The sequence below is a fragment of the Eleginops maclovinus genome, chromosome 9 (genome assembly GCF_036324505.1).
Source record: "Eleginops maclovinus isolate JMC-PN-2008 ecotype Puerto Natales chromosome 9, JC_Emac_rtc_rv5, whole genome shotgun sequence".
Classification (NCBI taxonomy): Eukaryota; Metazoa; Chordata; class Actinopteri; order Perciformes; family Eleginopidae; genus Eleginops; species Eleginops maclovinus.
Window position 1 is genome coordinate 14592770 of NC_086357.1, and position 21584 is coordinate 14614353.

Sequence of the window (21584 nt, forward strand, 5' to 3'; positions counted from 1 at the left end):
GATAAGCAACATGTTGTGGTTTCCATTGTGAACAGGCCTTTTACCTTTGTCATGCATAAAATAAAGAATTAAATTGTTTCTTCATTGCAGGGTCCTTCACGTTGACTTGGCCATATGGACACTAGAGGAGAAAATGAAATAATACAATGGATTAAAACATCAGTCACACAGAGAACAAGACATGGTTGTAAGCGTTAAACACAGGTGAACAGGATGAGGTTAAAAGAATATCTGAACCAGATACAGAACAGGGGAAGACAGTATTGGATGGGATGGGTCACAGCAGGACAGAGGACAAGACTGGAGAGGACCGCACCAGAGACAAATTAACGGAAGTAGACCTACACGTGTCAGCAGGTCACAACATAGATGAACAACAGGTATCATGAGGGTATAATGTTATGAAAAAATCCAACCTGTCTTTATCTACCTACAATTACAGAATGTGGTTTGATTTTAAAATATAAAAACTAAAGATATATGTCAACTTGTTAAAGTATTAAGCATTTAGAAGTTTAACACACACAGTGTACTGTTTCTCCATTCAACTTTAAAACCATATTGTAACTTGTAAACGTAAAAGAAATGGTCATTCACTTTGTGAATAAATGTGTATGTTTGGTTCAACATACAGTTATTGATGTTTGTATAATAAGCACTTTACCCGATACGAAAGAAATAACTAACCTTTCATTTCACCAGTAATATCTGCAAAAGTAAAGAGGGATTGTTTTTTGAGGAATAAAAGGTTGTCATGCACCAAGCAGGCCACATGTTGCGCAGCCAGTGTCTGGTTTACATCACTAACATATAAAATGTAGCAAGCTTAAAGCTTAGTGTTCACTGAACATTAAAGTACATTGTCAAACTGAGTACAATTATTTAAATGCATATGTGCTGTTGAGGAAAAGAAAAACATACGGAATTTTAGACTTATTGAGAATAATAATTTAGTGTCTTCAGCACCAGGGACAGCTGATGTTAAGATGCTCTTTTCAAGCAGCCATGCACATAGACTTGTTTGTATGTGATATTTTGGGCATTCATTTTTTTATGACTATTTGGTATTTAAGGAAACACAGGTAAGTCGAAGGCAAATTGACGTTTGGAAGCTGGAAAGATAAAACAGAAAAGAGATGAAGAGAATGGGACAAGACAAAACTAAACATACCACTGAGGCCAGATGAAAAGAAAAAACATGTTGTAAAAAAAACAGTGAAGTGAAGAGTCGAAAGACACAACCTCGTACAAAAGAAATCAAAGGGCTCACATGTCTGCATGCGCTGCCACAACATTTCCCTCTCTGAAGATGGGCATACTCTGTGAACACCTTGTACCCACTGGAAGGGTCAACGTACATCTGCTTCTTTGTCTGAACAGAATGAAGAAATTATTATTTAATTAGTGTAACATACAAACACGTATGCTGGTGTGTGACCCCTGCATACATCACCATATACCTACATGTACACATCTAACACAAATGCACAGGTGGTTATAATACTGAATGTGAACATATAGAGACAGCTTGCTTTGGGTCAAGGAGGCGAGGAATACACAACCTCTGTGCATACAAACAGATGCAAGTAAATAATTAGTGCAGCTCTTTTATAGGTGAAAATCTGTAATGACTTATCAACTGATCAGCATATTGTACAGACATTTAAACTCTTCTGTATGTAAAAAAAAACACTGCACTACTATGTCATCCCTTGGGAAGTTAGAAAATGTCATCCTTCAGTCTGTTTCAAACTGAGAGCCCACTAGTTGGTTAGCTTTGACAGGCCACAAAGGGAAAAAGGCCCCAGGGCATTTGGTGACACAGCCTGTCATTTCACATGGCATTGCAGGGGCACATAGTGAAGCTGGCATAGCAGGGCCCCCTCTGCATTGTGCTTTTCCCACCCAGGCCCTACCACTCTCCTCAGGTCGCGGCCAACTTGTCTCAACTTCATCCACACTCAGACGCACAATATTTACAACAGATAAGCCTCGAGGCATGAAGATGACACCTATTCACCACTGTCCTCACCACAGAGCCACACTTTGTTTGATGGAAGAGCAAGTAACATTTTGTTGAGTATGATGGATCTGACAACTACTTACATGACATGAAACAGGGAGTAAGTAAGCTTCTAAGTAAAATCGTAACAAAGGTGTTATCTACAACTGTAATTTTCTTTAAATATATTTATGCTACCAATTGACATGGTTTATGCACCACAGATGTTTAAAATATATATATATATTTTAAACATCTGTGGTATATAATATATCTCTTTGTGCAGTAATCCAGAATATAATTCAAATTACAGTTAAGGAAATTACAATGAAAAGAATGAAACCTTGTCTCAAATTTAAAATAACAAATTACAATAACATTTCGTTTTGCCAAGGACACATTGGGGCTTTTCTATTGTAAAGAGAAAACAAGTGTATAATTGCTCTACAGGTACAGGACAGGTTTGATATTATTTTGACTGTACTTTATTTGAATAATTGTGAAATTCACATTGGTTGTAGGAGCATGTCACTTAGTAGAAATTAAAATGTACCATGGTGGGCTTTTAAAAAAAAATCATCTCAAGCTAGTCAGTTTTGTTGACTCTGACCCTCATTATTCATAACGCATAAAAAAGGTAACATTGTTAAATGAGTAGAACATTATTGAGTATAGCTCCAAAAATATTTGCAACTGAGCTTCCATATATTGCATTTGTCTTGGTAAATAGATGCAGCATGTGAAGTTAAAATAGATGTTTCATATTATCAGTGCAGCACTACAATAGTTACGGAATGCATCAATTGTTTTTTGTTTACATGGTGTATCTGTGTTCAGCTAGACTGCAAAGAGTTGAAACAAATTACTCAAGTAGTTTTGTGATAACATCATGATTATAAATAATACTTCTAGTTGGTAGTACTTCAGGAATTGATATTATTTATGGTTGAAATACAGCTATTTGACTACATGAGGTGTTTAGCATTTTCAGATTCTACTTTTTTTTTTTTTTAAATGTGACCACCATTTGAATATTTAAAAAAAAAAGTTTAGTTCTGAATGACAGCATTGTACTCAAATCTTCCTTACATTGTGGTTTCGCTACTTTAAAGAAAATAATCTTATGGAAAACGCCTTATACTGCAAATACTGACGTTCATTAACTCAGTAGAGAATTAAAACTAACAAATAACATATAAGACACTGTTGTAATTAACCATGCTTCAATGTGGTCAACAGATTAACATCAACATAACATCAGTGAATGGGAGAGTGATATGTGGTCTCACCTCACATGCCTCTCTGTGGGCGCTATGGATGTCCATCTCTTCCTCTGTGAACTTTCTTGCAGCGTGCTCGTTTACACCCCCCATGCTGCATGTTGTCAGCCCTTCACTAGAGTCTCCTCCTCTCTTGTCTGCATTGAACTGTAACCTGGCTCTGCCTTTCAGTCGCTTCGAGCTTTCTTCAGATAAGTTCGGTATTGACATTGTTAAAAGTCGTTTATTAAAGGGCACATAGAGGATAATCAACCGGCTGGCAAAAGCTTTACACCGGTAATGTTGCTGAAACATGACCAGGCGTAAAAGTTCAAACTAGTTTGAAGTAATCACTTTGCACTTGAGTGCAAATAGATATCCGGGGAAACTGCCCATATAATCAAACACAGGAACGACTCATTATATCACATTTTTGAGAGGCGTTACATGTTTACGTTTTGCGTCCTCCACTCAGTTGGTGTCGTTTTTTCCCTGCACGGAAAAGTACTTCCTGCTTCGCCTGGTCACATGACATGTGACCATGCCACTGATCCACTGGCTCTCACAGCGCCGCCTCTGCTACTTCACTGCAGAGTCAAGCGCCCTGATGGGAGGATAAGTTGCCCACACTAAAACAACAAAAAAACGCCAAATAATTACTGACAAAATATTATGTATATTTAAATCATGACTGCATTACTATATGTAGTTATGTTGTAATGATGAGGTCAGTTCCCCACATTTTAAACATATCTCATTAACTTCCAAGCACTTCAATATTTTACTTAAGTCAAAGTAGCAACATCACAGTGTGAACATACTCTGTAAGTAAAAGTGATGTATCCAAATAAAATTTTACATGGTAAAACTAAAAATACATTCAGAATGGCCCCTTTCATAATATGTTATTGGATTTAAATGATTGCTGTATTAATGTGTACAATGTTTGCATCTACATTTTCATGGAGGATATGTTTAAAGCAGCAGATAAGTACCTATAATCTTCACCTAAGAACAATACTTTAGTAAATGTACTTTATATGTTGGTTTCATTTGCTGGGCCTTTAAACATGTAATATACTGTATGTAGCAATAACATGTACAGGTACACAATGTAATGTTTTCCACTTATATCATTGCTCATATGGATTTAGTATTTTACTTTATGTATTTTCTGTACTGTTATATTTTTTTCTGCTGTATTCGACCCTATACACCTTTGAACATGATGTATATGCCCTTTCAGACTTCCTTTTATTGTATGATTGAACTTGTAAGCCTAACTATCCCTAAATTCTAAGCATTATAATATATGTATATAGTGACTTGAATAAAGCACTGCAAGATTGATGAGTGGACATTAATGAGTCCTCTCAAGGTTATCCACTGCTGTAAGCCACCTCTGATATGTCTACAAATGAACTCTGGGTAATGAAACCTGACAAGTGTCTTTTGACTGACACTGTGGGGTCAATGCACCCTAAGAGAAATTACACATCACCGATAAAATACATATTCATGCTTACTATGAGAAACATTGTGCACACAAAAAAGTGCTAAATGAATAAAAACAAGATTATTTTCTTTATAAAATGAAGCACAGCAAAAACAAGCTGAAAATGTAAGATAATGCAGATGCTTTACAAGTTATCATTTAGCATTGAATGTTGGGAAACAGTGCAAGAGGTTTCAGTTGCTTTAAGGCTGCATTTTAACAACAAAAACCAAAAACAAGGAGCCTTTTTTGTATAATTACTTGTTAGTGATATTTTGATTGAGCTAGTTTAATCGTGTGCACCTCTGCTAGGTCAAATGTTTGAAGCAATTGAGAAACATATTTCAAGGGATTTAAAAACAATGGAACATTATATTGTCCTTTTTTCTATTTGAGGTTAAGTTAAATATAATCTGGGACTGTTAACTGTTTGCAGTTCTCTGGAATGGGATATCTCAGTGATTCAAAGGGTCCAAGACTCTTTGGAGTTTTATGTATGTTTATCTTTGTGTGTATGTGTTTTCTTTTTTTGGGTAAGGCAGCAGCCATTATCATTTCATACGGATGCCGGAAACAGGATGCCCCAGTCTGCTACCTCTTAATTACCTTCCAGTCAGCCTGAAGAAATCTGGCTGTGATCCAGGCAGACTCTCCGGAGAGGAGAGAGATGTACATCTAAGCCATTGGTTTCAATTTATCGTGGGACAAATATTGCATAAACATGCAAACAATAAAAGCAAAAGTCCACCCTAAAAAAGGATTGACATGGCTCTGCATATTAAGGATTAATAAAAAGACATCTATGAAAAGACTAATACTTTCCTTAAAAAGGAAATCAAATATTAGCTATACTAATTGATCATGTCATCAGGTGTCACTCTAGGGCGCTGGTGCACCGATAATTAATTTCTTACCGACTCTTTAGACTCATATAATGTCAGAGATCATAGACTGTATAACGATTACGATATTTTACCTAAATAAATTATTATAATATATTGAAGTTTCACAGCTGTTGTCTCATATACATTCCTAAATAAACTCAATGAGTAGTGTAAAATAGAAGAAATCATTACATTTTAGAGTGGATTTCCCCTTTAGAAGCCCATTGACTCTGCTGATTCATGAGGAACGTGTTTAATGTGCAGTCCTGAAGCAGTTTTAAAAGTCATTTAGACTAATGTTAAGCTGCTTGTATGCCGTTTCATTTGAGTTTTCCTTAAACAAATTTATTTATACCAAGTACAACTGGTTTTTATGTTGTTTCCCCCATTTCCCACAAGCTGGGACGTAACGCTGACTCCAAACAGTCCATGTTTTGTGTGCCTGACACAGAGAGTTTTGAAAATCCAAAAGCTTATGTTACTGAATTATGTATTGCGACTTCAGCCTTTATTTCATGCATGGACTACTGGTGTCTAACATGGTTACTGTAAGTAGCATTTACACATGGCACACTGTTATTATGCAGGATAAAGTCAAGTGATCATGTCTTATTCAATCTTTAACTGCCCCCCACAGTCTGTGTGCACTGGAGCATTTGGGGGTTAAAAGCCTTGCTCCAAGGCACTTCTGTAGTGGTAATCATGTAAAGGCAAGCAGTACTGTTTCACTTTCCCCACACAGACCATGGCTGACAGCCATTTAGTCATAAGCCTGTTTTTCAAAGCTTCAGGCTGAAGGCAAAAGCCAGTTTTCAAAAGCTCTTTGCTTTAAAAAAAAAAAAAAAGTTACCCATGTTAAATTGTGGTTATTGCTCACTCATCATGTTAAACAAACACATTGTGTTGTCTAGCTATCAGCTGGTAAAAAAAATGTAAGCATTATTGTCTTATTTCCATTTTAATTCGTCACTCTACCAGCTAAGCAACCATTTACAGTACTTCCCTATTAGATGGTGAATGTCAACAACACAGGGTTTGAATAGAGTGATAGTAATGATGCAATGATTGAACACTTAAGACATCAACATGGAATTCAAATTGGGTAGGACATATTTAGTAAAATACTTTCTGAAATGTAATGGACAATTTGTAAATCAAACTATTAATCCAGGAAACAACTTGTAGACTAATCAATAATGAAAATGAATAATAATATTGCTTGGTATAATCTAAATGCATAGGCAACTGTTTGGTATGATGTTAAACCTAATAACTTATAAGATATTAATAGTTATGTTGTCTTTCCAGGTTGTTAGTCAGCCCTTAAGTGGCAAAAACATATTTTAATACTTTGGAAGCACTCATAAGGACCCCTGATTTTCTCAGGACCCCACATTGGGAGCAAATGCTAAAGGCTACCAATGCTTAAATTACTAAACGAATAATACAGTCTCGTAGGGAAATACATATCAGAAGCATGAATCACACGGCTGAGGTCTGCTGTGTGTATTCTGCTTGTTACTCGTTTCAAGTGGAGCAGAGATGCTTGCAGGCAGAAGCAGCAGCAAGGTGCTCATCTGACGCGCTGACGTCACCAAATCTTTGACAGCACTTCCTGGAGTGGTGTTTGTTGTGGGAAATTTCCGCCGTGGTGCTGAACTGTGGATTCAGGCTACATTGAACGGCAGAAGGACGGCTGAAACTCCTACACTGTCCCACCTCCAAGCATGCAGTCGCGGCAACTTTCGAGCAGTCAGATAAGGCAGAAGAAGTGACGGGTCGGACTGAGGAAGGTCGAGTTGGAGATACTCTCGGACAGCCAGGCACAGCCACAGCAGAGCCGCCGACAGCACGGAGTTGTCGCGATGCTGTAGCTAAACCATGGACAGCAGAATAAAGTAAGACCCCTGAGATTTGTGTTTTTTTAATCCCCCCTTGTTGTCGCTTATTGGTATAGAGCTGCCGAGCTAACGGCTAATGTGAGGTCCCCGGCTCGCAGCGTTAACTCGCAGCTGAGTGTGAAATACGGAGGAATGTTGGCCGTAATTCGAGCCACCTCCGAACGTGGATTTAACCGCCAGCTGGCTCGGCAGCATTTGGGTCATTCTGTCTGTTAGCTGACCACCAATTAGCAGCTCCGCTAACCGAGCACATATAACCGTACATAGGTTATTACATGTGGACAGGATACCCAGCGACAGCGTCCTGTGACCAAAGTTGGTCCAAATACTGCACGCTGTGCGATAAAATAACTCCCCATTGTTACATAAAGCCCCATCAGCTTTAGCTAACATGCTCTTATTGACATTGTCCGCTATTGACAGTCTGACTCACGTAAAATAGGGCATGTGCACTTCATTGATGGTATACTAATGCACATGCAAGGGAATTCAACACAGAACCTATGTGTGCTAATGCTGAACACACACTTGTTGCCCATGGTTGTGTGTAATAACAGCTGCCACTTGTCTCCCCTGAGTAAACAGTGTTTTGTTTGTTGCAGGGAGAATCCAGAGAGAACATTTGATCTGGTTGTACAGGTGGCATGTCCAACATCCGAAAATGAAGGTAGGGGATAATGTCAATATTTTCATTAATAATTTACTGTCAGTCTGCCAGCTGCTTGGTGAAGGGAAAACGTTTCTGAACCATTTAATAACTTTCATAATTAATGATGGTAGAGTTTAACGATTTGTTGATTCATTGTTTATGTTCATTAAACAGTTAAAACTATTTACATAAATGATATATCATCAAAGTCTGTTGGTTAGCCAAACACGGCCATCATTCACTGATTCCACATTTTAAAATAAAAATCAAGCATTAAAAGATAGATTAAGACTTAGTGTCATCAGCACAATATGTGTCGGTTGGAGCCGTTAATAGAACATATTCATTTTGTCACATCTATCAGACTGAATTAAAGGGTCAGTTGGCATAAAAGTAATCTTCAGCAATTTTTACTCTCAAAGTATGCATTTTCTCACTTTTATATCTCTTTAAATTAAATATATTTTAGTTTTGGGGGTAAAAAATGACTTGTCAATGTCACCTTGACCTCTGGTAAATTTTGATAGACATCTTTCCCAAATTTCTTACCTGAGAAATAACCTTTTAAAAAGGATACTTTGTTGTATACTTAACAGTTGTTGTTAATATCTATGCTGATAAAGATGTTTTTTTGTGTTTGCCACAAGTTTTATCTTTTTGTAAGCCATGCGTCTGTGAAAATGACTGTTTGTTGTACAGTAATTGTAAGGCTGTACACAAGTGTTTTTGCAGTGTTTTAAGTAAGACCACGAGCGTCACAGAACTGCACTGCATGACTGAGTCTGGTGTTTCCTGCACAATGAGGGCCATCATTATGTCTGGGGTGTTATTATGTGTGCTCTAGAGTTTACTCTGTCAGGATCCTAAGGACTCAAGATGGCTGACGATGAGTTCAACAGAGATGTAAGCTGCGTTAAGATCTTTATTAGTGTTTTGCATTTGTCATTTGTTTTACATATTTTCCAGTCTGCACTATTCCATTATTGAGCATGACCACAATTCAACCAGTGCAGGCATTTCTCTTGTAACCGTGACCCCACACAGATTGTTTTAGAAAGATCACGCTTGGGTCAGCAAGCTGCATCAACCGTTCTGCTGTTTGCAGTGGTCAAACATTCCTGCAGTGGAGGCCCGCACAAAAAGTGCTCAGACTAGGTTGGGAAATGACTGTGGCCAATGAATAACAACACCATATTCTGCCTTTTATTAATATAGGAAAGAAAGAAACCCATATTTCACATCAATATCAAGTTTTGCCTATAAGTCAAATATCATGTAAAAACATTTTCGCTGCACATTACACCAGCTGTCTTATTTTGCCCACTCAGTTTTGACATTAAAGAGGTGTTATGTGGATGGTTCACTTGTGCAGCTGCTGAGCTGACCAGAGTAGACTGAAAGTTGTCCTTGGATGTACATCTGATATTGGATTTTAAACCAACTCATAAACCACTGGCCTGCACTGTAATAACTGACTTCCCCCATGTATGATCTGGGGTTAGACTCATATCCGGACTCCTGCTCCCTGGAGCACAGCTACAGAGCAATGTTTGCGCTCTCCTCAGGTCAAATTGAACATACAAGTTCTGCGCAGTCATGACTGAAGTTTTGTCTCTTTCCTGAATGGATATAAGAGGGCATTGTTTTGTTGTAGATGTAGACAGTTGAGGCTTAGGGTTGTGGTGGATTGTTTTTTTTACAGGAGAAGTTTCGGATAACCATTTAAGGAATGAGTCACTTCTCCCTGAATCTGATCAATTTCCCTTTCTTTAACTTGGCTTTAGCTGCCATCTGTATGTATTGAAACGCTTTTTGAATGCTGAAACTGTGCTATCATTGTGCTAGGCCTAAATGGAGCCGATATTATATATGTATACATGAATTAGGCATTACTGTTTACATTTGATAACGCATGCATTTGTCTCAATTCTGTGTTGCCTACTTTTATTATGAGCTGAAAAGGGTTAATGTTATGAGTCATAACAGAACAGCTTTGGCCAGATATGAAACCTCCACAGTCACTCACCGCTAACTAGAGCTGTTTCTCCTACAGCCAAACTTTGAGTGCTTTGCCAAAAAGCACCACTTCATATTCACACATTATCTTCCCTTTAACTCACAGAGGCAAACAAACAACCGTGCAACCATGATAGACTATAATTAAATTGTCATAGCAACATGGTGCAGAACATTTGAGCACTTGGAGAAATGTTATAAGGTTTCAGCTTGCTCATATTTCTCATAACTCCTCCTCACAGTTAAGGGAATACAAGCTTAATTTTAGATTGATTTTGGCTGCATCCCTGTTTTTGCGTTTCACTCTATCATCGATCCAGCTTGCAACATCGTGCAAAGTGACTAAAAGGGTTTCCTCTAGAAACCTTGGTGGGGTTTGGGGAGGGTTTTGCTGATGCAGCAACATTGTTTTTCCACCACATCCTGATCCTGCTGGTCTGAAACTACGTGCACGTGTGGCAGCATGACACGATCCAAATGCTAGCGTACAGGGTAGTCCCCTTTGTTGTAGTCAAAAACAAACTGCAAACTGAGACACCTGTAATGTACCATATATAGTTTAGCTCTTTAGAAATGGCCTGTACACCTTTCCCATAACTTCCTGTGTTAAGTGGGTTTCTCACATTAAGCAGTCAACGATATGTGTGCAGACAACACCCACATGTTTGCACTCAGGCCTTTGATAAGCCATTTGTTTTACGGGTTGGTTTTCAATGACCTTATCGAACCGATGGTCTCAAAAAAGATCACTAATTCATTAAAAGTTTACTTTTTGGCGAGTATTCACAATTTCTTATCTGCCTGAACAACACACATGTTGTGCAAAATTATGTGTAACTGTTTACATATTGTGTGGCCTTTTTCTGAATAACAAGCAACAGAGTGGTAGTGTCAGTTTTGAAGCACTGCCCACGTCCTTGCGGCGGCTGTGTAAATCCTTTGAGCCGCTCAAACAGGATGTGTCAGTCACGATCCTTACAGTAGAGAAATGAGAAGAAATGTTTATAATCTACTAGAAATAATAAATATGATCAATGATATAGATGATCTGATTCTGACAAATAGTTACATATGCATTCTTTGATTGTGAATGCTTGTTTCTTTACTTCCCTCTCTCACATTTTTATCAGTTATAGTGAGTAGTACTGAATATGCACATACCTAGTTTACCAGAGATCTCAACAGGGCACCTTTCAGGAAGCTGTTTCAAATATGCATCCCTTGTAAGCAATGCTAAAGGTAGTCCAAAGGTGCAGTTTACAATTCAGCTTATTTTTTCTTAAGCATTTCCAGTAATAGAAACCTGACAATGATCCAATCTAAAATAAATTCCACTAAAACAAACTCTGTCTATCTTTGTACTTTTTTTTAAGTGCTCACATTTTACAGATTTGACAGATAAGTGCACTACTCCAAGCAAAGTCTCATAAGACCTCTGAAGTTCTCTGGTTTAGCCAAAAGAGCAATTCAGCTCCTCTGAATAGCATGGGCTTTGTTGCTTTTGTTGTAAGACCTTTAACCCTAACAGTCTTACTTGTCTTGTCTTACTGTGGTCAAGGAGAACACTATTTATAAGTGATAAAGCATGTCATAATAAACTCTTCCAGTATTCTGAGAATTTTCCCATTGGACAAAGTCCCATTTTTTTCTCAAGTGGGTAAGTTTGAGGATTCCTGTCTTTTGGCAATACTTGTGGTAGCAACTGCGCAGATATTATTTATGGTACATCAGTAATTAAGATTTGACGTGAGCAACAGCAGTGTTGCTGGGGAAAAAAGACAGAAAAATAAAGCTCACAGCTACAATGGTGGCAGTGTTTATATCTGGACTTGGCCCCCCTCTTCTAACCATGGATGTGTCGATAGATGACAGACACTGGCCCTTTTTCCTCATGCAGGTCCATGGAGACCTGGCCTCCCTGTTCAGCCCGAGCTCAGTTCCGCTTAGCTCTGTTGGCTCAGTGCTCTGTGGATGCTCAGGCTGTGAGCAAGCGTTGCCTGAGAGCGTGACTGGCATGCTAGCTACTAGCGGCCCTGGCTACATAAAGCCATATTGATGTGCTTCCAAGATGCTGCCAAAGCTAGCAGATGACGCTAATGCTGCCAAGGCAGTAGGTGGGGACAGATGCTACCTGTCCTCGCCCGCTCTCTCCAGCCAGATTGTTCCAAGTAACAAAGCAATAAACTTAATAGATCGGTGTATCAATTTTACTGCAACACTCATGCTGCAATTAGGGGGGAACGATTTACTGTAAAAAAAAAAAATACTTCATTAGGGGCAGTTTGGCTAGAACTGATGCATACAGGACTGCAGTCTTGGTTTAAAATCTGGCCCTTGTTCTTGTTTCTGTCATTTGCCTGACATGGTGTTTCTGTGTACACTTGAGTATCTTCTTTCTGCATTGCTCCCTCAGTTCAAAATTGCATGTCAGATGAATGGAGAGCCACAAGTTATCTCAATGATAGTGAATGCCTTTTCCATGCCTCACAGCAGACTAGCATTATTTACAATACACATGACTCCCTCCAGCCTTAGAGCATCAGTGAAAGCGTTTTTGTTGTCTTGTTTTGATCTCATGTTTGTGCCTGTCAGTTGTTTATCATAGATTATGTGTCTTTTTGGGTATAAAAACAGTGAAAGGTTTATTGTTTCCTTCAGTAGCTCAAGAGTGTCTTACTAATGTTCTAATAATCTGCAGGAAGTTGCATATGTTTGGGGAACAGAAAGCAATACTATAGAGTACACAGCTTTCGCTCTTCGATTTTCTAGGCCTTAAAGCTTTCAGTATAACTATGAAAAGTTACTTTTGTTCTGTGTCCAAAGAGCCTTTCTTTCCCCAAGACCCGAAAGGTCTCACAGTGTCACCCACTGTTGGCTAGTTAGTTATCAATCACTTCTCTACCGTAGCCCCCTCGAGCAGCACTGTGATGTTCCTTATTTTTTTCCTTTGCCTTCCCCTCTTTCCCATTTTCACCCTTCGTATTCGTGGAGCAAAACTCCTGTATAATAGAACTTTTAGAAAAGGTTGAACGTTGACATTCTGCAAAATGTCAGAAGTGCTCCTTGACCCAAGCTTTGCCGGTTCTGCAGTCTGATTGGATTCCGGCAGCGTGTTGAGTTCACGGCAGGCTCACACTCAGACGGGAGGCCATTGGAGTACTAACAGATGCCATGGCAGCAAGGAGGGTGTTGATTGGTCATTAGAGAGGCCACACTCCTCCACTCACACTCCTGAAAGGACCTGGGGTCTCACACTTTGTTTGTCTGCCCTTCTCTTTTGTCTCACCCATATGACTTTGCTAAATTGGCTCTTTTACACCGAATCAAATGCTATCTGAGTTCTGTCGGTTTCCTCTGAAATGAAATGAGGAACTCCCTCACTTCCCTGCTATGGTAAGGTATCAACCACAGTGTGAATGAACTCTGAGAAATACCCTCCCACTTGATGTCCCCTGACTGTCTATAGGATCCTGTCTGACACAGTCTAACTCTAGCAGAAAAACACCTGTTTTTGTCTGCATAAAGAGTGTTGATAAATACGTGTTGGGGGCTTATTTCATCATACAACTGAAGTTCAAAACCACATCTCAAAAGGTTTCAACTGCATCATAAAGTCTCAAGATTGTTTTCAGATTTGAACTGAATAAGCATCTTAAATGTATAGGTGTAATAACATACTAAATGAAAGAAATCTATAATTGAGCCAAAACTGGGGATTCATTGATAACACAATTCTAATGTGTTCGATTTCTGGCAACATTTTAAATGTTCAGATATCAATATAAGTCTGATTTGATGTGAATTCAGTTTCAAAGTGAATCTTTCCTCAAATGCTAGGTTTTTCATCACCATTTGCCTGTATACTAGTATACAGTAAAATATACCATTACACTTGTTTGTTTATCCATTTTGGTTATCTTAATGACAAGTTGGCCGTCTACTACTGTGACCGCTTTTCTCAGTGCCCCACAGCCTTAGTCTTTTGTCCGTATCCCCAGTCATTTGTAGCTCGCTGCTTGCAATCACTCATCCATTCAGTAGTTGTGTGGTGGCCTGCTGCTTACTGGGTTCGGTTCCAGCTATTTTCTTACTCAAAAGACATGGAATCAAGCGTCTTCACATTTCACCATGGCCTGTTTGGGTTCAGATTAAATGATAAAGCTCAAACCAAAAATAAATAGCGTAGCATTGTTAGAATTCCCTGTAGGCCAGTGTAGACACATGACATGTTAGTTGTTACCAAGGTAAGGGCACCGAGTGAAATTGAAGCCAGAAGAGTAGAGAATGCAGGAGAATTCAAATGGATGTACAGTTTTTAAAATGTTCTCTTGGTCTGACATCAGCGTTTGAAAGAAAAGGACACAAAACTGGCCGTCATTGCCATCCTCTGCATTTATTCTGTCCTGGAACATCTGCCTTTTATATGCGCACGCATTTTAATCACACTTCCCATGTCCTGCCTCTAACTGTTCTTTTTCTCACATTGCAACTTTTCCTTGTGATCACACGTTGTTTGCACAGTCACATACGAGGTGCAATCCTTTCTGATTATCACACGGTATTACATTGGCAGACAGGCCCTACAGATAGAATGGAGAGAGAGGGAACAAGTCACTGGGACCTTTCAGGTAGTGATCCGCTACATTCATGTTTTGGCAAACCCCCCTAAACCCCCCCCCCCCCTCCCAAACACACACACATACACACACACACACACACACACACACACACACACACACACACACACACACACACACACACACACACACACACACACACACACACACACACACACACACACACACACACACACACACACACATACATGCATCCACGTCCAGCAGAACAGCTGTGAGTGGACTTCTCTGTTGTTTCTTCTCCAAAGTATTATTGGCCAAAGCATTAAGAACTGAATACAAAATGAAACTGGGTGGGGAGGGTAGGAAATGAGGGATATGGGGGCGAGAGGGAGGATGAAGGGGGTGGTGGATATGCTGATGGCACTAGTCTATAAACTGAGAGGTGAGATGCGGAGGGGGGTTGCTGGCTGAGCTTTCCCACTCCCGTATGCGGGAGTAAAACTCCAGGGACAAACTGTTTTTCATGTGTGATAGCAGGTACATGTTTAAGTGAAGTGTGTGTGTGTGTGTGTGTGTGTGTGTGTGTGTGTGTGTGTGTGTGTGTGTGTGTGTGTGTGTGTGTGTGTGTGTGTGTGTGTGTGTGTGTGTGTGTGTGTGTGTGTGTGTGTGTGTGTGTGTGTGTGTGTGTGTGTGTGTGTGTGTGTGTGTGTGTGTGTGTGTGTGTGTGACCGTGCATGAGAAAGAGACACTTTGGCTGTGGGAGCTGCAGGAGGCTCATCTGAATTCACTAATGCTGCCAGCCTGGGAGAACATGGAAAGACTTCTAGGCACTGACGCTCACCGGCTATTTTTAGACTTCCCCTTTTTACGGCGAAAAAGAGGGGAAATACAGGGACCTGATCAATGATTTAAAAGGCGATGATTTTGATGAATGCAGCAGAGTTTCATCACCTCACCCCCTCTTGGAGCCTCGCAGCATTGTTGTCGGTGCCTTGTTTTTTGTTTGTGTGTTTCTGTGTGCTATGCATCTTCGTGTGATGGCAGATGAATCTATTCCCTCGTGACCACTCTTAAGTTATGCTCCAGAGAGCTGTGGGAATTTTATGTGTTTTATAAATAAAAAGGCACGATGCAAAGGCTAGGATAATGTCCAGCTGAATTTAGCTTCCAAAAAACTGCTAGTGTCATCTTGAAGCTAAGCTCTTCTTCACATGTATCCAATCAAAGCATGACAGTACACGGTCCACATGTATATATGTTCAGCACAGCAGATGGCACATGCATGTACAACCAAACACACGCACACCCCCACAAACAACAAGTATTCAGTCAAAGAACAATGATTGGCTGGTTCTTATGCATGTAATACCAATGTGGCCTAGTTTAGCCCACAAATGAACAGGATTAGTGTAGCTCCTGCTTTAATGTAGCTTTAGTGATGTTAATCTGTTCCTAGTCTTGCAAATAGGATTTCAGCACAAAAAAAGCTGCATTTGCTCCAAAATCTGACTTTGGTGACTGTCATATTGAGCATATTTTATAATGACTGGATTTTAACAGGATTTGGGCATGACTCACTTCTTATGACTACATCACACTACTCCTGTCGTGTGCAGACATCATTATAAAAGCTTTTGATATGAATTATTTTGACCCATATTAAGCAGTTTCCCAAAGGAACCTTTACCTGTCTGTGGTTTTGATTTATGGTTTAGAACAACTATGCATACATTGGATGTCTAGTTATTTTTTATCTGCATTATTGGCAAAACAACTGGTGCTGTAAAAGGATGAGTAATCATTACGCTGGGAAGACTGCAGACAGATATCCCAGTGTTCCTAAAACCACACTTTTAGACAAACACAAGAAGCAGATAAAGGCAGAGATTGTTACAAAGGATGTTGTGGTCTCTGCGGGCTGCTGCCATGTAGACTGACGTAAAATAATCTAAAAGATGAATGATGAAAAAGACAGAAATGTATTTTCCTCGGCAATTAATGGAATCAGCCTACTTATTGACATGATATGAGTACGGTACTGGTATCCTGACATGTAGACGGTTGTCCTTTAGACCTTAATTTTTGTGGCCAAGGCCAAACCCAAGTCAAGCAGAACTAGTAGTACAAGCCTACTGTCTGTGCTGTCATGTTAGCTTCACCCCCCCCCCCCCCCCATGTACATGTCAACAGCCATGCCCTCAGGCTATGTCTCTCCATCCAAGGCTGCTTCTATGTTGCCTACCACCACGCAATTACTGTGAAGATGATGGTGTTTACATGCATGTAGTTGCCCTACTGGCCCTTAATTTGGGTTCTGGCCTATTTTCCAGAAGGAAAATATAGGTCAATGTTGATGTCATCGTGAATGTCCGAGACCATATATCTTTGCAAATCATGTAATTCATCCACAAGGTCTTTGTTTTCATGAAGAGATGGACACACACACACACACACACACACACACACACACACACACACACACACACACACACACACACACACACACACACACACACACACACACACACACAGTAATGTTTTCCTCACCTTCCAATACTCGTCTACCTTTAAAACCTTTAAGTTTGACTTTAGTGTGTATCTGAATTTTGAAACATCTCTGATTATCTCTCTCCATTAGGAGTTGTTTACATATGAACTACCCATTCAGAGTGACACAATGGTGTCCGATTGTGTTTTGGGTCAGAGTGAATAGGCTAACATGGGTTGTCTGACCAACCTGAGGACCTGCTTCTGACCAGGTTGGAACTAGTCTGCCTCTATTTCACTTTTAAGTCAAGTCCAGTTTTTTGATATTGCATAAAATCAAGTATTTCCCTCAATGGCTTCATACTATGTACTGCAAATCCCTTATCCTTAGACCTTAGACTTTGGTATGGAATCTTAAACGTGTTTCTGGGAAAAGAACAGAAATACTGCAGGATTAAATCCAATCCTACAGGAGATATTGGTGTTAACTAATACCTTGTTTAGTCATTAATCTGGCCGTTTTGACATTCAAACACAATTTAAATTACTCTAATCTCGTATCTTAGAACAGCAACAACTAGTTTCAACTGGTTTTTAACAACTCCACAAACAATTAAAAACAATACTGTTAATAAACTATACTGGGGCCAAAGTATTTATTCATGTTATGATATTTTGACCAAAACTGTGATGATTGATTCATTTTTCAGATAAATGATCAAGCAAAAATGTCAAGCATTTATTTCTCAAATGTAAGGATTGGTTTACATTTCTCTTTTTGTATGATTGTAAGTTTATATTTTCAAGGTGTTGGTTAAATAAAGCATTTTAAGTTCTCAACTTTGGCTCTCATTATGACAATTATCACAAACTTTTTATAGTTTCTGTAAAACAAACTCATTGAAAAATGAAATGGGTTTTCTTTGAAGCTATAGTTAAGTATATTCTAACCTGTAAACGACTATCTGAATTGAGCTATAGTTTTGGGAATTAAAGCTAGGACAGTCTGATATCAATAGATCCAGTGTGGTTAAAAGGTGTGTTTATTAACCACCATCAAACACAGGTGTGTGTGAGAAAGTTGGTGTAGTTCTGCTGACTCAGCCTGATCCTGTCTGCCGAGTGACTTGGCATGAGTTGGTTAAGCATAGTTTTTGGTTTCCCAGGAGATTCAGAGAAAGCATGCTGATTGAACAAAGTGAAATGAACCTACCAGTAAATATACATTATTATCCTAGACTACTTTTAACTTGAGATTAAGCTCAGGAGAAATGAAAAGGAATGATAATCAACGGACAAGTGTAGAATGTTGGACTGGACTGAAAGGACCCTTTTTCTTTAAATGACCAAATATTCTCCTGACATCTTTCACTTTTATTTAGCTAAAGTCAGTTACATTTTGGGGAAGTGTGCATGCGTGCGTGCGTGTTTCTGTAATTTTCGGTGGCTGGATTGTGTATTTTCCTGTCAGTATTTCGTCCATCAGTCCTGCGGAGCATTGAGACCCCTGTGAATGTGTTAAGGCAGCATTCTAGGTTCTTAACAAATACAGATGTATTGTCATCCCTGTGGAAGGATTGACTGACTGCCTGCCTGCCTGACTGAGAGCTGTCTGTCTGTCAGCCTTTGCATGTGAACTTCAAATCACAGCTCAGCAGCACCAAGCATGTAGCCGCCAAAGGCAAGGCTTTACACTGTCATCAGCACCATGCAGCTGCCTCTGGGTGCTGTGCCATATGACATTAACTGAGATCGATCCGCTCCACACCTCAAGGAGCTGCTGTGCTACACACAGTGTTTTCTCTGATGCTGCAACCTCCACATCAAAGACTAGTAAAGGAACTCTCCCCTAAGCATGTGTAATTGAGTGACAATGACCTGATCACTGGCGTTCCTAAACTTTAAAAGTTGTAAATCCAAAAACCACATTTTCTTTTTTTATATTTATTTGTAATTGGGGCATTATGAGCAAAAACAAGATTTTTTGAGACATTTCACCCGTTTTTTTTGTCACATGAGACCCCACCAAAATAGGCCTGTCATTGTAACTGCTTTTATTAAGATTATATATTGTCCCATAAAGCATCGCGATTAACGTCATTATTGTCTTGTCATTTTATGCCACTGATATAAGGATAATATACTGGCATACACCTTTTCAAAGGAAATTAACTTCTGATTGGAATTAACACAACAACACACACAAAATAAAAATAAAATAAATATAAATAAATAATAATAAATAAGTATCATAACTAATATATTTATATATAGATACTGTACCTATCTATCCTATGTATCCATGTTTTTTGTGCATATAACCTTAATAATTGCATAATCTTAATACTGATCAGAGTCATTCATTTACTGAGCTTATATAGATGTTGTTTTTTGACTGAGGCAGATGGTTGGACCATATGGAGAAAAGTATGTGATTCTGTGAAGAAATGTAGAACCCCTCCATCACCACCACTAACCTGTGCTGTTGCAACTTTGCTGCCTCTTCCTCTTCGGAAATAAATATCTGGGTCATATCTCAGATTTCAGGTTATATCTCAGATTTTAGGGCACAATAATGCTTTAATGTCAGCACTAGACTTTTGTTATTCTGCAGCAACTGCACATCATACGGTGAAGAAAGAGTTGGAGAGTGGTCTGTCTAGGGAGATCTGGTTTGTTTTCTTTAGCTTAGGAGGCTAACACCCCCCCAACAAACATGCTGTCTGGGTGCTGTGTTGAAGATGCAGTCATGCGGAGCCAGTGTTTGACATAATGTTGGACCAGTATGGAATCTGACTGGGAATATCAACGCTGATATGTGGTGATACACAGAGGCTGTCACAAAGGTTGCATCCATATGCTGTGCCACTCATTCGTGAAGCTGTGAAATTGGGTTGCATCCCAACTAGCCTGGAGACAGTATCGCTTTTACGTCTCTCTTTCCATCTCTCTCTCTCCCAGCCTCTCAGCTCATCCCACTGAAGCATTTTTCTGGGAAGACGGAACAACTAATGTGGCATTAATAGGGTCACATCATCTCCATGCAGCTCTTTCTTTCTTCTCCTTCCAGTGGCTGAGGCTGTTGTTTACCTTTTTTCAGATGTAGCTGTAGAAATGGCTTATAAATCCCCACAGGCCAGCATCTCTCACATGTGAAGCCTGCCAGTTGATTTTTTTTGGCTGGTAAAGGAGGCTCTACCTTAGAGGTTGTTTTCTTTTTGTTTTGTTCACATTTTCAAGCTTTGGAATTGAAAAGCTCCTCACCCTCTTTTCAAATTGAGACCTACTTCCAAACCGGATCTAGACCAGTATAATGAAGTAATTATTGTGCCTTTTACAATTAATGATATACTCTTTGAGTGTTATGTACAAGCATTTTTGTCACAGTTAAGTTATAGATAACAAATAAATGTCAAAAACTAATCGGTTCTAATTTAATCCTATTAGTTGTTTTTAACTAACCGAAGGCTTGCACTCTTTCCAGAAGTCCCTAGTCCTCATTTGTAACAACATAGTGTGACCAATCAGTATTAGTAAACTTAAGGACCATATCATCGTGTAAGAAGTTGCTCTTTTCTGAAAACCTCTGCTCAGTAAATCAGCATGAAATGTAATGCCATTTGCAGTGTGAAGTCTGAGACATGATAGGCTAAGGGGGAGAAAAAAATGTTTTAAACGTCTGTGAGTGTGTTTTCTTTTTGCTGGCCTTTGAAAGATGCCAGTTAATCTGCTTACTCCTTTTAATTGTGAGTTTAGAGGTTGGGCCTCCTCCGGGCCAGAATAAGGCTACTGATCCAGAAGTAAAACGATGACCACCACAGTTATTCCTTCCTTTAGGTTGTGCAACCCCCCCTAGTCTTCTTTAGCCTCCCCTCGTCTCCTCCTCCTCCTCCACCATACCCTCCCTCAGAGGGAAGAAAGCTCGTTCTTCTGACAATAGACATTTTTTACCATATGTTGGCTTGACATCTTCATCAGGTTCACAGCAGGTTACCTTAGTTAACTTTCACTCCAGTGCCTGATGGGATTTTCTCCCTCTGTTTCTCCAATTGGCCCAGGCTCAAAGTCTAGACGGCCTCCGAGGCAGGGTCCTACAGCTTGTGTCCACAATGGCCGTATTGTGGATGCTTAGTAGCGGTAGCTTCCTCCCGTTACAGCCAACAGGCTAGTGCTAAAACAATGCTTTTGTCCGAGGGCGTACAAGGGGGCCTAATCCACTACACACTGTGAAATAAATCTCTCAGAGATGAGAGAGCGAGCAGGAGAAACGGAGTGAATGAAATCACTGCCAAGGAGGTTAGAGTGCAGCAG

The 21584-nt window shown here is 39.5% G+C and overlaps 1 protein-coding gene across 4 annotated transcripts in view; it reads left to right on the forward strand.

Moving 5' to 3' along the window:
• Window positions 1-7261: 7261 nt before the first annotated feature.
• Window positions 7262-21584, forward strand: part of dennd1b (DENN/MADD domain containing 1B) — a 99531-nt gene continuing 85208 nt past the window's right edge. For all 4 annotated transcript variants that reach the window (XM_063890936.1, XM_063890938.1, XM_063890940.1 and 1 more), the window contains exons 1-2: window positions 7262-7538; window positions 8144-8208. In XM_063890936.1, coding sequence (XP_063747006.1) covers window positions 7522-7538; window positions 8144-8208 — 82 coding nt within the window. In that variant the 5' untranslated portion in view covers window positions 7262-7521. The remainder of the gene's footprint in view (window positions 7539-8143; window positions 8209-21584) is intronic.